General features: G+C 34.3%; 1 protein-coding gene across 2 annotated transcripts in view; it reads left to right on the plus strand.

Moving 5' to 3' along the window:
• LOC149532885 (formin-like protein 18) overlaps positions 1–20,043 on the plus strand; it is an 88,508-nt gene that overhangs the window by 5,312 nt on the left and 63,153 nt on the right. For both annotated transcript variants that reach the window (XM_089807185.1, XM_089807186.1), the window contains exons 5-12: positions 20–152; positions 922–993; positions 1,775–1,873; positions 2,040–2,081; positions 10,951–11,031; positions 11,150–11,200; positions 11,303–11,384; positions 11,811–11,905. In XM_089807185.1, coding sequence (XP_089663311.1) covers positions 20–152; positions 922–993; positions 1,775–1,873; positions 2,040–2,081; positions 10,951–11,031; positions 11,150–11,200; positions 11,303–11,384; positions 11,811–11,905 — 655 coding nt within the window. The remainder of the gene's footprint in view (positions 1–19; positions 153–921; positions 994–1,774; positions 1,874–2,039; positions 2,082–10,950; positions 11,032–11,149; positions 11,201–11,302; positions 11,385–11,810; positions 11,906–20,043) is intronic.

Raw genomic sequence — 20,043 nt, forward strand, 5'->3', positions numbered from 1 at the left:
TTTTGTCTGTTTGTGTCAGGCCACCAGAGTTTGACATGTCAGAACTTGAGAGTCTATTCTCTGCTGCCATGCCAGCTTCTGTTAATAGTAGCTCAGAAAGATCAGGAGGAGGTCGTGCAGCTCGAGGGGCCAAATCTGATAGAGTGCATTTGGTAATGTGTTCTTGTCTGTGTATACTATGGTTCTTTTCCCTTTTCCATTCCCTTATTTGCTTTTTATCTGATCCACCTATTGTATGGCCTTTATATTTCCATTTTTACAAGTGATCAGGTAAGCTTCTCACGCTTAAGACTGTCCCTCAACCTAAAATCATTCCAATTTATAGGACTATTAAAGTATTCAAACATTTTCTCGGCAATTTTTTATTAATCTTTCACTTAATATAGACAACAGACAAAAAAAATTCATTTCAATTTATTACATCCAAATCATGCTTCTTAAAAACCATTGATGATGAACACATTGGTTGTGAGCACAATAATACATTTTTTTGAGTGCACAATATAAACATGATGCGACTTTTTGTTGAAGGTTTAGATTCTATGAGAGGAATAGATTGTCAGTGTTTCATTTCTTTCTTCTCCAATCTCAGTACTATCATTTTCAGCAGTGGATGCAATAAAAATGGACATACATGCCCTAGTAGTATTGTTTCTGCTTGCATATTCTATTAGTAGAAATTAGAAAAATGTGTTCTTACAAGGAATATGATGAGGTGGATTTTCTATAACATCATAGCCAGGTCAAGGATTTGTATGTTTTAGCATTAAATGGTAATGCATTATTCTATAAGACACATACAAGTTTTGGTTGAAATTATTGCTTTTTAGGTGCTGGATATGAGATCTATGTAAGTGGGGAAAGATATATGGGGGTTAGAATAAGAATCCCATGCTAAACAATTGTTTTGTTATATCGCAGGTTGACTTAAGAAGGGCTAATAACTGTGAAATTATGCTCACTAAGGTCAAGATGCCATTGCCCGATGTGTTGGTAAGCTATTGAGTAGCTAAATATAATAAAACTTAAATAGATGCTGCAATCAATTTTGTTCTCTATATCTTGTGTAAAAAGTAATTTGTTTATTCCTATGGTAACCATCCCTTTGACAACAATCAAGATGACTGGAATCAATCTCTTATTGGAGCTATAAACATGTCCCTTTTAATGTGCCACTGGATGCCATTGAGTTCCTGCTTTCCTAATGTCAAAGTCTCGCATGACAACAGTATGTGCTTGCTTTATATTTGAAATTTTGAACTATAATTGTATGCAAAATTCTGATATTTCTTCCTACCAATGTTAATTACATAAAATCTGTAAGAGGAGCCTAAATAAACTTGAACCCAGATTGTTATTCTCTATGGTACGGTTGTTTTCTATCACTGGCATGAACTGCACGTAGCTTGAGTTTGAATGTTGTCAACATAAATGTATACTTTGTCAACTGGAAATCTCTACCAAGTGCTTGCCAACTTCGGAAGCTAGTTTTCAAGTTTTATTCCAGTCTTCCTCTTTTGTATTTTTGATTGGATTAGCAGGGAAAGAGCCCTGATCCCAGGTACAAAACAATAAACTAGGACAGCAAGACCAGAAGTACTTAACCAGTCTTCCACTTTTTGTTACTTTTCTAGTCATTTTCAATTTTGTATTCTAGGCAGGCTTGTAGGTGGTTTGGATTTGAATAATTTATGAAGAAGTTCGGAACCACTGTAGAAACTTCTTTTTCCTGTCTTGTTTGTCTGACTAAACATGTTTTATGCTTTGATCATAGAGTGCAGCATTGGCCTTGGATGATACAGTCTTAGATGTTGATCAAGTAGACAATCTCATAAAGTTTTGCCCAACAAAGGAAGAAATGGAACTCTTAAAGGTGCATGCCATTAGAAATAGAAATTTTAATATGCAGTTTATCTCATTCTTTTACATTTCTTGGTTTTTCCTGGATAGATTTGATGCCAGGGCTTTGTTTATCATTGAGCAGTTATAATAGTCATCTTATCTGAGACTAACAATAATTTTATGTATTTAATCTTTAGGGTTATACTGGAGAAAAAGAGAACCTGGGCAAGTGCGAGCAGGTAGCACAACTTATTGCATTTTAACACACATTCTTCAATCTTTATAATCTGACTGAGGAAAGTAATTGTTTTTGCTTGTCAATTAATTTTATTTATTTTAACAATATTTCAATATAGATAGTAGTGTTTAGGTGTGAATAGGTTATATTAGTTTGTAAGAATGTATGTATCACATCCGACTTTCTCAATTAATTTTTCACCATGTTTAAATTTGATATACATGCAACTTTATTATCATTATTAATATTTATTCATTTACATAGGTTAAACTTCTTTGAAGATATGAGTGTGAATACACACACGTCTATAAAGATTTACTGGGAAGACTAATACAATGTGATCATTTAGCAAAATGAATATAATGATAGGTTTCTCTAGGAAATCCTAAAAGATCCCATACTAGGACATGTTTTTTAATTTTACATGATGTTCTTTGTTGCACTCAGAAGCATAAGATTCTTTCCAGTTTGAAACAATTTTTGGGCTAGGGCAAGCCTAGCTCATTCTTGCAAATGCCAAAGTGATTGCTGTAGGAAATGCTGAAAAAGAACTAGATAAGATCTAGCATAGCATCTATTGAGGGAAGTGGATAGAATATACTTCATTCAGGACAAATTGCAGAAATGTTACCCTAAAACAGGACACCACTGTCACAGTCTTCCCTTGTTCCTTTTCTTTCCACGGCAACATAGCTTCTGAAATTAAATTTTCCGTCTTGCAAGTGAAAGATTGAGTTCTAATATATAGCAGATGCTTTCTATGCAGTAATAGCAAATCAGAGCAGAAATGAACACATTCAAAAGGGACGATAAAGTTGGAAGCAAGTGGGTTGAAAATGATATGTAAGGCAGAGTGCCTTAAATAACTAATTGATTGAAATAATAAAGCAATGGCAGTAGGCAAGACATGAATCACCCAAAAAACAATTTTCAAATGGAGACGATCTTTGTTTTAGAGAAAATTACTGCTGAATAACCTTTAAGCCCCTAATTAGAAATAAGAAACTGTCAAACTACTAAAAAAGAATACTCCAAGGTTATGTGCTGCATTAACTGTGCACTCTATGGATGAATAGGGGATTAATAAATGTGACAAATTAAATTGGACCCATACTATTACCCCAGAATTCCAACGAGAGGCAAACTCTAAGTATTAAGTAAAATTTATTTACAACAGATTTGTGATAACCATATCCTTCCCACTAAATCCACAGCCAAACCTTTCTTTACATTCGAGTTAAGGATGTTTGAATATCATGCTAGAAATGTAATTCTTGCTTTACTTTTATTTCTTTGGTGCTGAATATTCATGTGCATGCCATCTCAACTGCATGTGTATGCAGGCACAAGAAAAGTTGTTTGTAATGGCTTATTATCATGTATATTAACTTTGTAATGGATGTAGTTCATATAATGTGCTTCTAACTAACAAATGAAGATCATATTATCAACTTCTTATTTCTATGTGAAATTCAGAAAATTGTAATAATTTGTCTCTCACTTAAGATGTCCAAGTTAAGAAATACAGAATTTATTTGAACATAATTTAAGGACCAAGATGAGCGTAGATCTAACACTCTACTTTTTATGCTAGTTATATTGACAAACTCTACAATGGTGATAATAAAATTGCTTCTGGAGTTGCTGTGTGTATTTTAAAGTTTAAACCATGCTTACCCCAAGTTCTGGGATGGGGGGATGTGTTTCCGAACGACTATAAAAAATAGGGAAAATTAAAATAAATAGAAAAAATTAAAATGTTCATGTGAAAACATGGATAAAGTATGCACATATACATATAGAATGTTAACATAAAAGATTTAGCAGAACTCTTATGCCAAATTTGTGTTAAATTGAAAGTCAAAATCAAATTGCTAATTGAATATATTATCAATATGTAGATTTATAAGGATGTCTCCTATCCCCAAGACATTTTGGAAATGTGGACGCCTGCAAAAACCCCGAGGACATGTCCCTAGGTATTCAACCAATCGTGAATTGGAAAGTTAATGCTAACTGATGGTGATAATGTTTGTGATGCATAACCCCTGTGGATGCACTTTCTAAGCTTCGCTAGGTTTTAGTGAGTGTATAGTTGAGGCATAAAAATTTGGCTCTTGAAGAGAACTCAATATTAAGATCATTACTTTTTGTTTATCATTTTTAATGGCTGTTTAAGATGTGGAAGGGCTTAGGGTATACCTTGTCCCAATCCTCTCTTCTTTCACATAGATTCTTGACAAGGAGATTTGTTCTACAAACAAAGTCATGTAAGCAATTTTGAGGTGTTCAGAAACGCTAAAGATTGTGGATTAGAAGGTTTGTGTTGCATTCTTAGAGGCCAAATGATGAAAGTCAAACCTTGGGTTTAGTCAAAAATCACATAAGCACCTCTAAACATTTGTTAGTATGAGAGGAGTGGGAAGTATTGGAAACTCTACAACTTTGGGCATTGCACTCTCTTGTGTCTCTTCCAGGAGAGAATTCAATGCATATAAAGGCTTTACAATTATTCGGTTCACATATTATCAATAAGGGATATTCCTTCCCAACACATTGTTTGTATGTGTTGATGTTGTAGCTTCAATCGGATTGAATTGATCTAGAGACTATCCGTCTATGGTTATTGGTTAAACAATATTGCATTTGATTAATCATCAATTAGACATATCAACTTATATATATATGTTTATATATATGCTTATATTTATATATATGTTTATATTGTTGTTGATATTTTCCAATGGTAACTAATTTACAATAACCAATATTGATTAAGATAGAGACATGTCTCTTCTACTCTCCTATATATATATACATTCAAATCCTTGGAAAACACATACCATACAGGCAGTGCTAATACATTTGCAACGATCTTATATTTAACATGGCATCAGAGCTAGACTGTAAATGCATATATGAAAGGGTAAAAAACTATAGTAAGCTATTTGTTGGATTGTCTCTTGGAGATAACTCATGGAATGGAATAATGTCCAATGCCATTTTTGGGAGTCTACAAGGGCCTGGCTTGGCAAATAGTTGTAGAGTGATTGTTGAAGATGGTACCCACGTTTGAAGTGGATCATTGTCGATTCTATAGGCAACACGCTACTTTTTCAGGGATCCTTACCATTAGGTGTCATTTTGAGGTTGAAGTGCAAGAGATCATAGTTTGATTGGCACACACAATGAGTATGGGCGCTTGTTAGTGCCAAAGGCAATTGCAATTTTAAGTATTTTGGGTGTTGATCAGAAAAGTCCACCAAAACACGATAATCTCTTTGGATTGTCAAACACATAAGTTTATACGGAATAGAGGAGCCGTCAGGGATATAAGTAGCAACATCGAGCGAAATAAAGAGAAACATTTGGATGGAGGATGTAGAGCAAGGTCATTGCATGGAACAAAGATAACATGAAGTTTGGAACCTATAACATGGGAGTTTGCAAGGAAAGTGACGTGGACACAAGACAGGTATAACCTCGATCAAGCCCAATCACCCAACACATAGAGCAATTGGGCCAACATTGACAAGTGGAGAATTCTTCTGTCCTTGTGAAAGGATTGGTAAGAAAAAAAAAACGTACTTAATAAGTATCATGGGCATTTGTTGAAATCTTGGGAATCATTATCCTTTAAGGTAAGTATTTATGTTGTATTATTTTTCTTTTCATAATTATTATAATGAAATATATTGTTTAAGTGCTTTATATTATTAATAACATGTTATAGATTTATGATAGATATATAAATAAATATGGAAATCTATAAGGATAATATTATAATTCATCATTAAATGTAAGGATTAATTGACGATAGCATAAATTCTTATGAATATAAGTGAATATAGATGGGAAAATTGGTCAACTTATATTATTATATGTGGCATTCATAAGGAAATAGTATGTTGAAAATATAGATTAGAGTATATATGTAACATGGAACATATGCGTATATGTTCAAAGTATATATTTAAATTAGATATTTACTTGATCTATATTATATTGGAATGAATATCTTATATAATTATGCAGAATTATTTATTATACTTAAGTGTTATATTAGCCTCTCTCATATTTTTATTTATTTATTAATATGTACTATAAGAGCTACTTGCCTTGATCTTTTCCTTTTTCTTCGGGGATGATCTGCAGGAAAAGGTATTGGAGATTGTAGTTCCGCTCGAGATCTTTTTCTCTGGGTGTTATTACCATTATGGTCATCTTCAGTTGAAAAGGACATTTATGATAAATTGTAATATTAAATATTAAGATGTGTCATAAAACATATGTTGAGGCATGAAAATTCAAAGAGTTTTATTTGAAAATAAAGAGTCATATTTTGGGAAACTCAAGACACCTTCGGTTGTAATGTATAGAGTTTCTTCTCTTGCTATATATATTAAATCGAGCGAAGGACATTGTATACCTGAATTTTATTATCAATAAAGTGATATTTTGCTGTGTTGCTGGGTTTTTCCCTTCATTCTAGAATGGTCTTCCTAGGATATTTTTGTGTGCCTCTTGCATCTATTCTAGTTATTTTTATTGCTGATTATCTATTTTTTGGGCAAATTTTTTAACATGGTATCAGAGCAAGGTTGATATTAGAAATGAGGGAATTTGCCTCTTTGAGAACTTGTCTTGTGTAAACCTTTTTTATGTCTCTTCCTCTTGTAGGTTTGTGGTTATTGGATATGTGTGTGATCCAAGCATATTATTTCTGTTCTGTGTATGAGCATTACATTCTAAGTGTTATCTACTCGATTTTCTTAGTTGTGGTCCATCTCTAGGACCCCTCTTGACCTAGTAAATTTTTTATCGTTGTCTGTGGATCTTCATTATTCATAACTTCTTGGAGAAGTCTTTGATGTTGATCTTTTAATAATCTCATCTTTTAACTGTTCCTTCTTTTGATGTTTGAAGTGTAAGTGAGTGTAGAGCAGTTAATTGGGTTACTGTGCTTTCTTAGAAGTGCTCAAGTTTGATTATCCGCCTAATCTCTATGCTGTTTGTAAATTTAAATTGGATTGGCACATTGGAGTTAGTACCTTGCAAAGCTTTATGTCTTATAGTAGCATCGAAGGAATTATAATCAATGTTATTGGTGTAGCGCTCATGTATCTTAGTTTATTCTCTAGTGGAGCTTACTGGAGGGCTGGAAATAATTATTTGAGTTACTTGAACAAACTCCAGAAGCTGTTCTTTGATCAAGTGCTGGCATGATATCTCTTTCATCACTACCGTTATAATCTTCAAGTGAGCAACTCAAGGTAAAGGATAATTGTCTAGGTTCACCGTGGTAAAGATTAATGCTGTCGTGGCAAAATGCAGATTCTGATTGAGATTTTAATGTATAGAATGATCGTATGTTTTGAGTGATACTCAGAAATGTCGGAGAAGGGGATGTTGGAAATCCAGGATGGGCACGGGTAGCAAATTTTTGATGGTAATTCTTGATCAAAGTTAGCGAGACATTTTTATAAATGTTTTCTGAGTGATGATTGTAGAGGTATCAACTATTGCTAAATGCGATGGCAACCAAACCCTCGATCTTTTAGCTTGGTGATTGTTGCATTTATTTTGTCTTGCTTGTGCTCTTTGACCCTATCAGAGTCTTTCCTTGGAAGAGTCACTGTGGTTAAATCATTCATGTATGAGTGTTGAATTTCATAGTTGTGAGTTTGTTATTAGTGTCTATTCTGCGAATCTTGTCTTGGATTGTAATCAAAAGAAGCTTGGATGAGATGTCCAAGATCAACAAGCTTGAGGTTAACCAGAGCAAAGGACAACTTGGTTGTGTAGAAGTCGAAGGTAAAATGGGAAATCAACAATGAAGAAAATGAAATCGCCTTATAGTTCATGAGTGCCAGCAGGTGTTGGAAGAGTTCAAGACTCAAAATTATGTCAAATATTGCCGAGAATCTTAATGATTATTTTTCTTGCTAGTTTATGAAGTCTTACACTACAGCTATTAAATCCTTAGCACCGTGCGTGTGTTGAGTATGGTCGGATTATGCATTTATAGTCACAATTTTGCATATTATAGAGTGAGAGGGAGTATTGAAGGTCCCGTCAGACATTTTGAAGAGCATTGTCAATAAGAACAAAATATTGAGGGCTTCCATTGTCGACAGTCGTTTTATCTTCTACTTGTCGGGTCTTCACCGCTTGCTGCTATTTAGTAACCAACGTCAATTTCGTATTTTCTATTCGTTATTTCTTTGGCATTCATTTTGTTGTTGTTCTTTGTATGAGTGATTGGGTGATTACGGTGAAGCTCGAGATACTCATACTGGATTGATTCATATTCATTCTGATACTACCACCATGGCTATGACAGTCTTTTAGATTCCTAACTTTTTTTCTATTGTTGATGTTTTGGGATTACATATTCTCCACGAGTTCATACTGAGATTGTTCTTTACTGTGAATCTATAGTTGTTTTGATCGTTGAATATTAACATGCATCTATAAGGGAGCAGTGATTTTGGTTTTGCAAATATACTTAAGGAAAACCTTGGTTGTTGACTGGATGACACCCAAACAAATTGATTTTCTCAAAGCCCATCATTCCGTTATGAGGAGATGACTTAGTTGTTATGTGCGGGTCTGTTCTGAGGTAGTAGTGTCTAGCCACTGGTGAGGTTCTGGCTCCTCTATATGAAAGAGATAAGTATTCTATTTTTATAGAATTCATATATTTTTATATAATAGCATTGATATTTATGGTTTTAATATCTCTCTTGATTATAGGATGCAACAAGAAGCAATGGGATGTTGTCTTGATGTTGCATATTCAAAGGGAGCTTGTGATTAAGAGGTAGATGTTCAACTTCAGAGGGAGGTTACATTAACAATCTTATTGTGTCGATCAAAGTTATCCCTGCTGAGAGGGAGTCTTTTGTTGAGAGGGCGTTTCAATCATTGTATACATGTTGTTAATGAGTTTCCTTAAATGTGATAAGTTATTGATATTGTGATATTGAGACTCTTGATGGACATGAGTCTCAGCTATGATATTCTTTTTTGTTAATGATGAATTCATATTCATGTGATATAAATTAAATTTGTAAGGTCAACTTGATAACTCTTTCACTTATGAGAGACTCATAGTGAGCATCATGTAGAGAGAGTCCATGATGTCATCACAGTGAGATATTCCATGATGGGAGTTGGAAGTCATATTGAGGGAGTCCATGACGGTATCATGTTGAGAGAGTCCATGATAAAATGCTGGTTGTAAACCTTACTAACTTGTCATTTTGAGAGATCGCATGACATCAAGTTGAGTGAGTCTGTGATAAAAAGTGATTGTGATTCTTGCAGGTTTGTCTATTAAAAATGAAGTGATATTTTGTTGTGTGGCTGGGTTTTTCCCTTCATTCTAGAAGGGTTTTCCTAGGATATTGCTGTGTGCCTCTTGCATCTATTTTGATTATTCGTTATTGCCAATTATCTATTTTCTGGGCAAATTTTCTATCAAAAGGAAGATTGACATCAGATTCCAAGGGAGTTTGACACTTCATCAGAGGCAACATCGGATGAGGAGCTTAGAAGATTGGTATTTAGAGGGAGTGAAAATCCATGTGTGCGATTTTATGATTTTAATGGGCTTGCCCCCTGTGTACATCAAAGGAAGTGACGACTTTCAAATGATTATCACTTGTATTTGTAGAAGTTATTGAAAGGTGACGATCTTACAATAACTTTATCTTCTATTATGATGGACATCTTATGATGTCTAAGTAGATCATGATAGATTATAACTTGCATGGTGGATCAAGTTCCTTAAATAGACCATGGCCTTGTATTATGATGGACATCTTATGATGTCTAAGCAAATCTTGATAGATGATAACTTGCATGGTGGATTAAGTTCCTTAAATAGACCGTGGCCTTCTATTATGATGGACATCTTATGATGTTTAAGCAGATCATGATAGATGGTAACATACATGGTGGATTAAATTCCTGAAATAGATCATGAATGTTTCTATGGTAAGTATTATTGAGGATACATTATCTATGGACATTTTTTTGAGTATATCACGCGACTTGATATTTTGAGGCCATTACTTAGAGTGCTTGGTGAATATCATGTGACTTGATATTCTGATTCCATTATTTTTGATATCATGAGATGATATCTAAATTGCGAGTATCTTCTGATCAAAGATATTCTTAATCATGCCAAATTGATATTATATTGAGGTAATACCTAACCATGTGTTTATCCTCCCTAACTAAGAGGGAGTGTTGATGTTGTAGCTTCAGTTGGATTGAATTGATCTAGAGACGATCCCTCTATGGTTATTGGTTAAACATTATTGCATTTGATTAATCGTCAATTAGACATATCAACTCATATATATATTTATATTGTTGTTGATATTGTCTAATGGTAATTAATTTACAATAACCAATATTGATTAACATAGAGACATGTCTCTTCTGCTCCTATATATACACATTCAGATCTGCACCTGGAGAACACATACCGTACAGGCAGTGCTAATGCATTTACAGTTATGATAAAATTTAACAGTATGGAGTAAGAACTTCCTTTTCAACTTTGTTTTATGTTTTGTGTAATTGAGTGAAGGTGCAAATAGTGGTAATAATAAATGGCAGTAGACGCTAGGAAGAGAGATAAAAAAACATCTGTTTATGTCTATTAATGGAAAACAATTGCTTAATGGGGTTGCTGCTAATATGTCTGTCAACTTCACATACATTCTAGCTACTAATGACATTTTATAAAATTATTCTATTAGTCTATTTCTTCTTTCCTCAGATGTAATATAAGCTTCAGGTCATTGAGCTATTTAAGCATCTGGCTTATGGTTTGTAATTGTGGGGTAATGCAGTTTTTCTTAGAGATGATGAAAGTTCCAAGAGTGGAGTCTAAGTTAAGAGTATTTTCCTTCAAGATTCAATTTCAGTCACAGGTATGCATATATTGGTCTTTTACAAATTTCATTTAGCCTTTCTAATAAGTAGAGGTTGTGGCTCATAAGAAACATTTATAACACTATCACCTTTGGTTATTATCATATTTATTTGCAGGTTGCTGAACTACGAACAAGCCTAAATATTGTAAAGAGTGCATCTGAAGAGGTGATATCTGATTTCATTTCATATTAAAAATAATAATTATAGCTGCGTTGTCCAGGTTAATTACTCTCTCAACTTTTACCTTGAGCTTTGGCATTTTCACAGGTCAGGCAGTCAGTCAAGCTACGGAGAATTATGCAAACGATTCTTTCATTAGGAAATGCAATGAATCAGGGAACTGCACGAGGTGAGTTCAGTTTAATCCCACCAAATTGTTTTTCATGATTTTGAAACATAAGTTCATAGATGAGATGGAAAATATTGAAAGAGCTATTTTATTTTAATTTAATGTTTCTGTATATATAGTAATGTGTACCCTTGTTACCCACCCTTGCTACCCACCCTTGCTGAGCACCTTGACACAGTTTGGAGATGTTATTTTCCCCTTATTAGTGACTGCAGCTCTACTACTTTTTTTCATCTAGTTTCTGTATATATAGTAATGTGTACCTTTGTTACCCACCCTTCGTGAGCTCCTTTGCACAGTTTGGAGATGTTGTTTTCCCCATATTTAGTGATTGTAGGTCTACTATTTTCTTTCATCTAGTTTCTCTTTTGTGTGTGGTGCAATCATTATTGTTTTTCTTATTCTTGTTGAGTTCAATATTTTCAGGTTCTGCAATTGGATTTAGGCTGGATAGTCTTTTGAAATTGTCAGATACGCGTGCTCGCAACAACAAGATGACTCTGATGCACTACCTGTGTAAGGTATGAAGGCTAGTCCCAGTCTTTTGTTCAGTCCCTAGAAAACATACTATAGAACTATGTTTCAATGCTTAGTCTTGGTGCTATTTTTTAGTGAGATTCCAACTATGTAGGAACATTGAAGGTTTAATGTTCACAGTTGGATTTCTAGGTGCAATCCATCTTTGTGAGGAGGTGAATCTATTTTTCTGCATATTTGATTTTTCTATTCAATATTTACTGATTTATTTTTTGTCAGCAGTTTAGAGACACTGCAAGTGGTATCAGAGTTTAATTGATCTTTGTTGCCGCTACAATTATGCCACAGTTTTTTTCCCAATAAATACTTTAAAGCTTGTGACAAGTGTAGATTTGATGGGACTTCTTGCAAAATTCACAAAAAATATTACTATGGTGCTTATCCCTGTTGGGAAAAGATTGGTAAATCTGGAGTTTAAACAAGATGTTAACCCATGGAGGAAATCTTATGTCCCATATGGGGAGACAGAGTGGGCGAAGGATGCCACAAGGAACTTTTTACTAATTTGCAAAGGTGCATATGGAGATCACCAACTATTTTGGGAAGGGAGTAGAGTTGCATACTTGGCTGAGTAAAATTTGGCTAGTAATTTCAAGGTGCACAGAGTTAATGACCTTAATGGGAAACTAAAAGGTGGATGTGCAACATCTCAATGGGGCAGTTGCTACCTATCTTGAAATGCAAATCAAAGTGTTCCATCCAGGGTGCTAAGGATTTGACTTAAGAGCAAATTGAAAATGAGACAAACCATTATTTATTGTACCCAAATCATGCCCTTTTCCAAAGCAACAAGCATATGCAAATATGAAGTCATGCAACTGAAGTCCAACTCCTATAAGATATGGTTCACAATATCTAAATCTCGAATTTTCGCTCACATATTCAAACAAATTATTAAACTTCAGAACCTTTGAAAATGCTATTCATATGTCTACGAGCTCAAAGATCAACTCAGAATGTATTAGAAGGAAGAGCTTAAGTTTGAGAAGGGAAATACATTTGATAGGAAAATTAATTGGATAAGCCTGTTCTTATGCTTGACATTTGGGTGTCATAAACATTAAGCCACCTACTGCCATTCCCTTTACAGAAGTTCCATATCCTAAAGTAAGGACCATCTATGTAATCCCCAAAACTCCAACATGGCTGAAGATGTATGCTTATTTAGGTCTGAACTTAAAATATGATAAAGAAGATATACATGAACTATGCAATATTGAGTGTGAACTACAAAATCAGTCCCTTCTTCTTGTAGAAATAGTCAAATAGTCAAATAGGGGGAATCCTTAGTAATACATGGAAGGTTATTAATCTTAAAGTATTGATCATTGTGGGTGTGCCTCACATCTGTGAACTCTTATGAGGATGAATAAAAAGAAATTTGCCATATTCCACGTGATGTAAAAATTGTTCAAACAATATAAGAGTGGGAATTTTACATTGTGGGGGGAATATAAACCAATGTTCCATTCCCATTGTTTGACAAATGATTATATAGAGGCATTTTCTGACTTGATGGATATGGACTTTCATTAAAGCAACTTGTATCAAGATGCACATATAAGTATACATTAGCTTTGAGTATTTTTATCTACTTACTATATTCTCTCTTAATTGTATCCGTACTAAAAGAGTTATTTGCCTTGATCTTTTCCTTTATGTGTAGGGATGTTCTTGTAGGAAAATAAGGTTGGTATCTTACACATGCTACCAAATATTGTGCAGACTCAATCTTATGACAGTAGCTTCAAAAGAAACTTTGAACTAGAATTCATTAGTCATTTGATGATTAATTCAAATTAGTAATTACTAATTAGATATATGTTCATAATCTATATGCAAGAAAATGACGAATTTTGAAATAATGGAAAAGATTCAAGAACTTAGAACATATGAAGATTGAAAGAGAAATGAATTTTTTTTGGAAAAACTAGAACAAAACAATAGTAAATAGAATAAGATCTTACCTCTTGGTCCTTTTCCAGCCATTGCAAGTTTGCAAATGTGTATAAATGTTGCACAAACACTTCAAGAACACCAACAAGTATTGCTTCAAACTTCTCCTTGCACAACCGAATGCTTGCTCAAAAACTTATGTGCTCTCCTTCAGGGCAAAACAACCTATTTAGAAACATCAAATGACTATGAGAGAGCAAAAAACCAATTCATAACACCTTTTTAGGGTACGTGGACTCCAAAAATTATAAAAAAATGCAAATAAGTCACTTTATTTCCGCGTCCGTGGGCGGGTTCTTGGTTGGGTTCGAACCTGGTTCAATTTTCCCAGCCTGGTCCGCCCGGGTTCGAACCAGGATTTGAAAATCGAACCCTGGTCGAACCCTGGTCGAACCGGACCAGAATCTCGAACCAGTTCGAACCAGTTCGAGGTCCGGAGGGGGGGGAGGGGTACTCGTGTAACTTAGGATTAAAGTGAGGCTCATGAAGCGATTATCCTTGATGATTGGAGAGGGAGTTAAAAAATACATGTGTGTAATTGCATGATTTTGATGGGCCTACCCTTGTATACATCATGAGGAAGTAACGACTTATCAGTAGAAAGTTGGAAGATTGATATCAGATTCATAGGGAGTTTGAAGGCATCCTTGGGCGAGTATAGCTTCTAATGGAGTAACTAGAGGACCTGACTTTCTAGGATCATTGTTCAGAGGGAGAAATTTTGACATGAGATCCCTTGTTAATAACCTCTTATAAAGGAGAAGTTGGAAGCAAGATTCTTTGCAATGCACTCTCTTTTATGAGAGAAAAGTTTGAGGTGATAGCCGGTGTTCCACCCTCTGACTTGGTCCATGGTGGTTACTATTTGGCATATGATATGTAATGAAAGGTGATGATCTTTCATTGACATATATAAACATAAGGTAACCATTATACGGTGATGATCTTATAAATGGTAGACCTGTTATCATGACAGACTTCATTAAGTTGTTGTCCCAGAGTGTTGAAAGTAATGATAACGAATGTATCATGAAAGACTTCATTAAGTTGTTGTCACAAAGTGTTGAAAGTCATGATAGCGAACGTATCATGATTAGACTTCATTAAGTTGTTGTCCCAGAGTGCCGGAAATCATGATACTTGTCATGATAGAGACCATGACATTGTGATTTCTTATTAAGTTGCTCTCCCGGAGTGTCGGAAATTAGATAACTCATATCCTTCTAGGATATATCATATTCTTTTGGTAGGCATCAAGGATTTGATGCTAGTGCACATACCATAAGAATATATGTATGATGAATATTTCTTGTTGAATCATACTTCAGATTATATTAAAAGATAACATCTAAGTTGATGGATTTATGTTGATATCCTTAAACATGCCATTCAAAGAATATCATACTGAGATGATATCTCTTCATATACTTAAGAGCATAGTGTATTCTACAAAATCCTCCCTAGCTAAGAGGGATTGTTAAGGTTGTAGCTTCAGTTAGATTGATTCGATCTGAGATACATTATTGTTATTGATAAATTATCATTTCCTATATATACTTATCCATGTTAAATAATATATATATATATATATATATATATATTGTTATGCATATTATTATTTACAAAGTATTGGACTCGCTCTGAATCTGATATCAATCATTTTTCCTGCAATAACAATCTCATAAAAGATCAAGGCAAAAAATTCTTATAGTATGTATGGAACAAAAAATAATTAGACAAATGTAACACGCAGTAATAATAACTAATTATCTCATATGTATCAATTTATAAACTGTCTTCATATGCATCAAATCCAAAAATGCCTAATACTTATCTGCATCCTTGATACTTTGGTAATGCCCCCTCTTATTGGACTCCTTGACTTCACTTGTAAATACCAATGTAAGGATACTTTAGATTTTTCTTGTAAGGATACTTATAATGTTTCTCTTAAATATTCTGTAATAGTATTTGACAACTTTTTGTGTGAAAATGTCATATACATAAGATAAATCAAAACTCTTTAATACTTCAATTATTTTATCAATTTTCTGATATGAATGTATTATTTCCCAATCCAATTTAACTTTCTCTTCAATTCAACTCTCGTCCTTCTTTTCTTCCTACTAAAATCCCTGCCTTTAAAGATGACAATTATTTCTTCATGCAACTTTATTACTCTTATAATTTTTTTTTTTTTCTCTTGGTGTTCGATGGCAAAGCTTAGTTATTAGTGGGTTGACCTTACTCACATAGCCTATGAGCTGTTAGGGGAAGAATTCTTGGTTTGAAACTAGATTTAAAGTAACCCTCTTCCGTGTGATTTAACTTCCTCCTCTAGTCCACGTTATCACTTTCCAAGCACCTTTCTTCGTTCTCCATTCATATATCATCTTTTTAATTCCCATCTTATTGCAATATAAATGTCTATGCATTTTGATTAGTCTTCGATAAAACTGCTTTGCCTTTCTTTAAAGGGTAGTTTTATATCAAAATCAATGTATTTCGACAAAAGACTCCGTAGTTGTTCCTCCAATATCTTTTTAAAATTTATTTCGTAAGTTGTGACAATGTGCGTTACTCCATTCGTGTAGTAGTAAACATTTTACAAACAACTCTGGTAACTGCAATGATGATATCGCAAAAGTTTGTCAAAGTATTATTATGTTGACGAGTTTTCTTGTTAACCGAAGCCGCCATGCGGGGATTTTATTTTATGGTGTTGTTTTTCTGACGGAACATCTTCTGACACAAATTATGATCGTCTTTGTTTTTCATTCGAAGATGTGAACACTTTTTCTTTTACAAAAGTTGCATCATGGTTTGACGTCATGCTAGAATGTCACAATCTTCTTGTCTCCCATGTCATGTAGCTGTGTGTGGGAATTTGACAGTAGGCGTTTTGTGTGATTTCAATCCTCTATATCCTCTTTGGTTCAAGAATCCAATTGGGGAAAGGGTATTGTAACAGCTAGGGGTCTAATAATCTTGGCTTTTGAGGGGTCATCTGAAAGTCTTTACTCTATGCTTCGATAGATATACATATTATATTTAGTGGTCCCCATTTTGATATTGATATGTTTGACGTTGACAAATCAATTAGAACCTGGTTTTAAAGCTGCGAGTTGCATTCATTTGAAGGTTTTGAAATCTTCATCCACAAAATCAATTATCAAAATTTTATAAGATTTCAATGACTCCGCACAATAACCTTTTAAAGAATATTTTGTCACTGCTACCGAAGGCATTCCAGGTGGTGTTCTTTTAATTCTCTTGTTGACTCATATTTTATCGTTGATTAGATTTAGCTTTGGAGAGAATCAACACTATGCAATATTATTTGTTTTCTCACTCTCGTAACTAGTTCCTGACTTTTTATTTCAGTCTTTCCCTCAAGGCCATAACTACCAGATTATATCTCTACTTGTGGTGCTTGTTTGTGACCATCTTGTCTTCTTGTTTGCTGACTGCTTAACATTTGCAGCCTGGCTCTGATACCATGTTAGTATCCAAGATCGCTGCAAATTTAATAGCGCTTCCATTTAATTTTGGTATGTACTTTTTAAATGGCAGCATCCTCTTGTATTTGCCTATTCATTAATATAACTACTATAATGATAATCTTAATTATATATATATGAATCATTATTATATTAATTAATCTCATAGGTTTATCCTACTAAAGCTACGAAACATCAACAATATGTAACTGAGGAACCAAAAGGTAAACAAACTAAAAGAAAAACCGAATACTTAGTATCCCAAATAAAACACCAAAACTCAAACTCTCTCTTGAACAAGGAAGCTTAATTGCTGAACTGTGTGATCAAATGAGACAACCCTAAGGTTTCTTCTAGTTGTGGACTTTCACTGAGTTTTGCGATGTGATATTCTGGGTATCACAATGGGACTTACGCTATTCATTTGATGGATATCAACTTTACACTTACTTTTAACCAACTAAACTACTTCTACTTGATATTAACAAAATCCCACCCTTAAGTGAGGTAATGTGGAAACCATGCAATACTCCAAACTAGTACGAGTAATCCACCATGATGACCAACAATGAATTATGAACAATTTTGGCAGTATTATTGCAACAATTTCAACAAGTCTCTCCTTTTACAAATGACAAGGCCTTGCCTTTCATAGTTCAATTAAAATGGATGGCCAAGATCAAGAGGTGAGGTTTATGCCAACAAAGCCCTAATCAAACTAATAACTACAAGCATTAAATGCTTGACCAATTACAATAAAGGATCACCTTGTGGTTAATGAGAAAATTACATTGCTTTGATTGACTGGCCAAAAAATAGGTTAGGTAAAAGCATTATATGGACTTCACACGTACACTTGGCATGATTTGATTTAATGAGCTTGGACACATGCAGCTAAAACCTTATGATTGGTGGAAGATGAATGGTTGCTACCTCAACATGCTATAAACTTGATTAGTTCCTTGAAGAAGAGGAAATAATATCTTTTAATACTCATTATCAAGCCTTGGATTGAGAGTGATGGCCCACATTCCCAAATTATTTCGTCTTCACAAGTTTTTCTTATTTCCTCTTGGTTTAGAAAAGTTTCTCATTGCCATGATTTTGAACTTGTAGAATTGATGCAGGTACTTCAAGTTAATGTACTTAAATGTTGAATATGGATTTTTGAAGGAAATTCAAGTTGATAACCTTCTCCCTCCTACTCGCAGCGTAAATCATTTTCTTTGCACAACTTGTTCCTTTTGAATTTCTTCTTGATCTAAATTATGAACTTGGGCTTGTTTGTTTGTCTTTAACCTTGAGCCATCATCCTCTTGTCTTTTTGGTAAGTAGCTCGCCATTTGTAGATACTTGAGTCCTTAAATTCTCAATGTTATATTGGCTTGAAGTCTTGAGCCTGATCTTGCCATAGTCCTTTGTTCTCCAACATCTGCTTCCTCCATCACACTTGGCAAAACAAAAGGAAGAATTGCATTAAGTCTGTGAAATAGATCAATATGGACAAGATTAAAATATTGTCTATGATCAACAATTTTTTAATTTCAGATTCAAGTCATGATTTTTTAAGTTATCAACCCTTCCTAGAGCATGCCCAGCAAATGTTGATCTCATAATTCCACCTTTACTAATGAACATGAGTTAATTCCTAACTTGAACCTATGATCTTCATCTTTTTGCTAACTTGATTGAGTTTTCATTGAATTTCCTCTCAACTTGATCAAGGATATCCACTGACAATTTGATTTCAATGTCAAATTGGAGGCTTATAGGCTGCTGGAAATGAGGGGATTGAAGTCTTCATTTGGTAGTTGAAGTGGTCAGATTCCAACCTTTCCATGTCGAACCTCATTCAAAGATTCACCTTCTCTTATATGCCTCCTTCATTTGTCAATTCTTTGCTCAAAAAATGAGATAAGATTTTGAATTTCTTGCGCTGAAGGGCCTGATTTCATGCTTGAGATGGAGAAATTTCCCTTTTACCAGCTTACATCTAACTTGACATGGCTTGAGCTGTCTTTCCTCATGCTTGAGATTGACATGAAGTCAAATGGCTCCTCTGTTTTTTTTCCTGAATGGCAGAAATCTGGGGTCTCAAGTCCCCATCTTGGACTTGGTGAGGTCGGATTCCAACCTCCCTGATTCGACCTCCCCAAGTCCCATTTTCATTCCAATTTTACTTTGAACTTCTATCCCATCTTGATCTTGGACAATCTTTGCTTCCCTTTAAACTTCCACTTTTTGATGGCTTGAATCTTGGTTTCACTTTGAAATGTTGGACTTAATCATATCCTTTCAGGTTTGATTGTGATGTTTTGATTGAAAAGCAGTCTTCAGTTCAGTAAAATCAAACTTGTATGGGTGAGGAATCTTGACGTTTACCTTGAAGTCCTTATATTCTCATGCAAGAAGTCATAAGAAATCAACATTTTATCAGGAAATATGGGCAGAATTTTGGATTTCCAAGTCCCACCTTGGACATGAGGTGGTTGGATTCCAACCTACCTATGTCCAGGCTCGGACATGGAGTGTTTGGAATCCAACCTCTAACATGTCTAGGTTCTATGTCTCCTTTCCATGAGTTCTTCACTCCATCTCCCAAAAGAAATTCAATCCACTCTTCTTGATTCATTCTCATTTCAATTTCATATCAGAACACCCTTTCC

The sequence above is a fragment of the Cupressus sempervirens genome, chromosome 10 (assembly GCF_028749045.1).
Source record: "Cupressus sempervirens isolate cs-2001-9-10 chromosome 10, ASM2874904v1, whole genome shotgun sequence".
NCBI classification, from domain to species: Eukaryota; Viridiplantae; Streptophyta; class Pinopsida; order Cupressales; family Cupressaceae; genus Cupressus; species Cupressus sempervirens.